The sequence below is a fragment of the Egretta garzetta genome, unplaced genomic scaffold, assembly GCF_000687185.1.
Source record: "Egretta garzetta isolate BGI_Z169 unplaced genomic scaffold, ASM68718v1 scaffold488, whole genome shotgun sequence".
In the NCBI taxonomy this organism is placed as follows: domain Eukaryota; kingdom Metazoa; phylum Chordata; class Aves; order Pelecaniformes; family Ardeidae; genus Egretta; species Egretta garzetta.
The window spans coordinates 24742-26585 of record NW_009260486.1 but is presented as its reverse complement, the minus strand read 5'-3'; the positions used below and the strand labels follow the sequence as shown (position 1 = coordinate 26585).

Below are 1844 nucleotides of genomic sequence, written 5' to 3'. Positions count from 1 at the left end.
AGACACCCCCATCCCCGGCTGCCCGGCCCCTCCCCTGCGGCTCCCATGTCCCCAGGCAGCCAGGGCTGGGGGTCTCCCAGCTGCACCCCAGCCCCGGCAAGCAGAGGGTCCTTGCCCTGGCACTGGGCGATGCATCCCCAGCCAGGCTCTCACCACCCTGCGCCATCGCAGGGTTCGGTGTCTCAGCCTTGGCACATTGCTGTTTGGGCTGTCAGCCCTCCAAAAGTGAGGTGCAAACCTCACTCGCTCAACATCTCCCTCTTTCATCTGCAAAAAACCCAGCAGCGAGCTGGCAGCTGCCTGCAATGCTCTTTCCGGGCGAGCTGCTGATTTTGCTCTGAGCTTGCCGGAGGTGGATCTTTTGCTCGAGTAGTTACTGCTCCTGCCAGCAAGGTTGGTCTTTTGAGCTAGGGCTGGCTCTTGCTGGGGCCAGGGCTCTTTGCTCAGCAAGTGCTTGGAGGAAACCAAGATGAGGTAGTCTCCCCAGGTCTGGTTTGGGGGCGAGAAGTTCGGTTTTTGCTCTGATGTTACCAACAGTGTGAGTATTTCATTTTTTTTCCCACCCCTTGGTGTCTCCTAGGTGCAGTGAATGCAAAACCGTCTTCCACCGGGACTGCCAAGCCCGCGCCAAGTCGTGCCCCCGCTGCGAGCGCCGGCAGAGGTACCAGCGGAAGCTGGAGGCGGAGGCCAGCGTGGAGCCAAGCCTTTAGCATCCGGGGACCGACCCCGACGCTGCCCTTGGCTTCTCGGCCAGCCGGACTAGTGCCAAGGGGAAGGAGCCAGCGGGAGGTGCAGAGAAGAGACCCCCCCTGCCCAGGTTGCTGGTCCTGCGCCCGGCCCCAGGGAGCCGGCGGTGCTGGGCGACGCAGCGTTGGGTGCTCCTGCCCCACCGAGGGACCCTCTGCCCACCCAGGGCTGAGCGAGGGGGACAGGGAGGTGCGGCCCCCGCTCACGCTATCCCACTGCTCCTGGGGGATGCTCCCAGTTGCCCTCCTGGTGCCAAGCGGGTACGTCCCCTCCTGGGGGAAACCCAGTGGCTTTCCAGGGTGTAAATCAGCATTGCCAATCAAGGGAGTGGATAACTGACATCGATTAAAGCTCTAGTTTTTTAGGGATGTTCGGTACTGAAAAAAGGGTATTTTTTTACATGGGGGTTTTGCACAAGCTGGCCTGCTCTGGGGAGGTGACGGCAGCCACGCGGGGAGGGGGCAAAGTGACACTTGTGCCTTTAGGGACCTTGCGGGTGCCGAGGCCGGCTGAGCATCTCGAGCTCGGGGTGCCCACCCATCGCCAGGGCCTCTGGGAAGAGAGGGGAGAGAAGAGCCAGGCTGCTCCTCCCCGCCTGCTGCTTTTAATCCTCAGAAGAAATTTTATTTTCCTTTCACCTTTCCCCATGCAAAAATAATTAAAGTTTATTTAACAAGTGAAGAGATGGCTTCAGGGTTTGCTTCTCTGCAGATGGTGCCGAATCCCGCGTCCGACCCAATGCTGCGTCTCCGTGGGAGGAGGGTTGGGGCCAGGGATGCTGCCTGTCCCCCATCCTCCCAGGTTTTGTGGGGTGGCTGGGGGACCCTGCCCCATTTTCCCTGCCCTATTTTTCTTCCCATCGGCTCCCCACTGCTGTCGGTGTCTCCCAATGTTCACTCCCCCTTTTCCCCACCACCCTGCTCCTGGTGCCGGGAAGGTTTGGGGTGCAGCCACCAGCACGGGGACCCCAGTGGGACTCCCTGGGTGGGTGGGGTGGGGGTAAAAGCCAGGGCAGCTCCCACAGGACCCCCCTATGTGGGGGTCCCATCCCCCTGCCCTGGGAGGCTGTGCCGGATCCGGCAGCAGCGTAGATCCCA

General features: G+C 61.5%; 1 protein-coding gene across 5 annotated transcripts in view; it reads left to right on the top strand.

The window, feature by feature from the left end:
• PLEKHM1 (pleckstrin homology and RUN domain containing M1) overlaps positions 1–1322 on the top strand; it is a 20403-nt gene extending 19081 nt beyond the window's left edge. For all 5 annotated transcript variants that reach the window (XM_009644206.2, XM_035899741.1, XM_035899742.1 and 2 more), the window contains one exon: positions 581–1322. In XM_009644206.2, the coding sequence (XP_009642501.1) occupies positions 581–710 (130 nt within the window). In that variant the 3' untranslated portion in view covers positions 711–1322. The remainder of the gene's footprint in view (positions 1–580) is intronic.
• Positions 1323–1844: the final 522 nt, after the last annotated feature.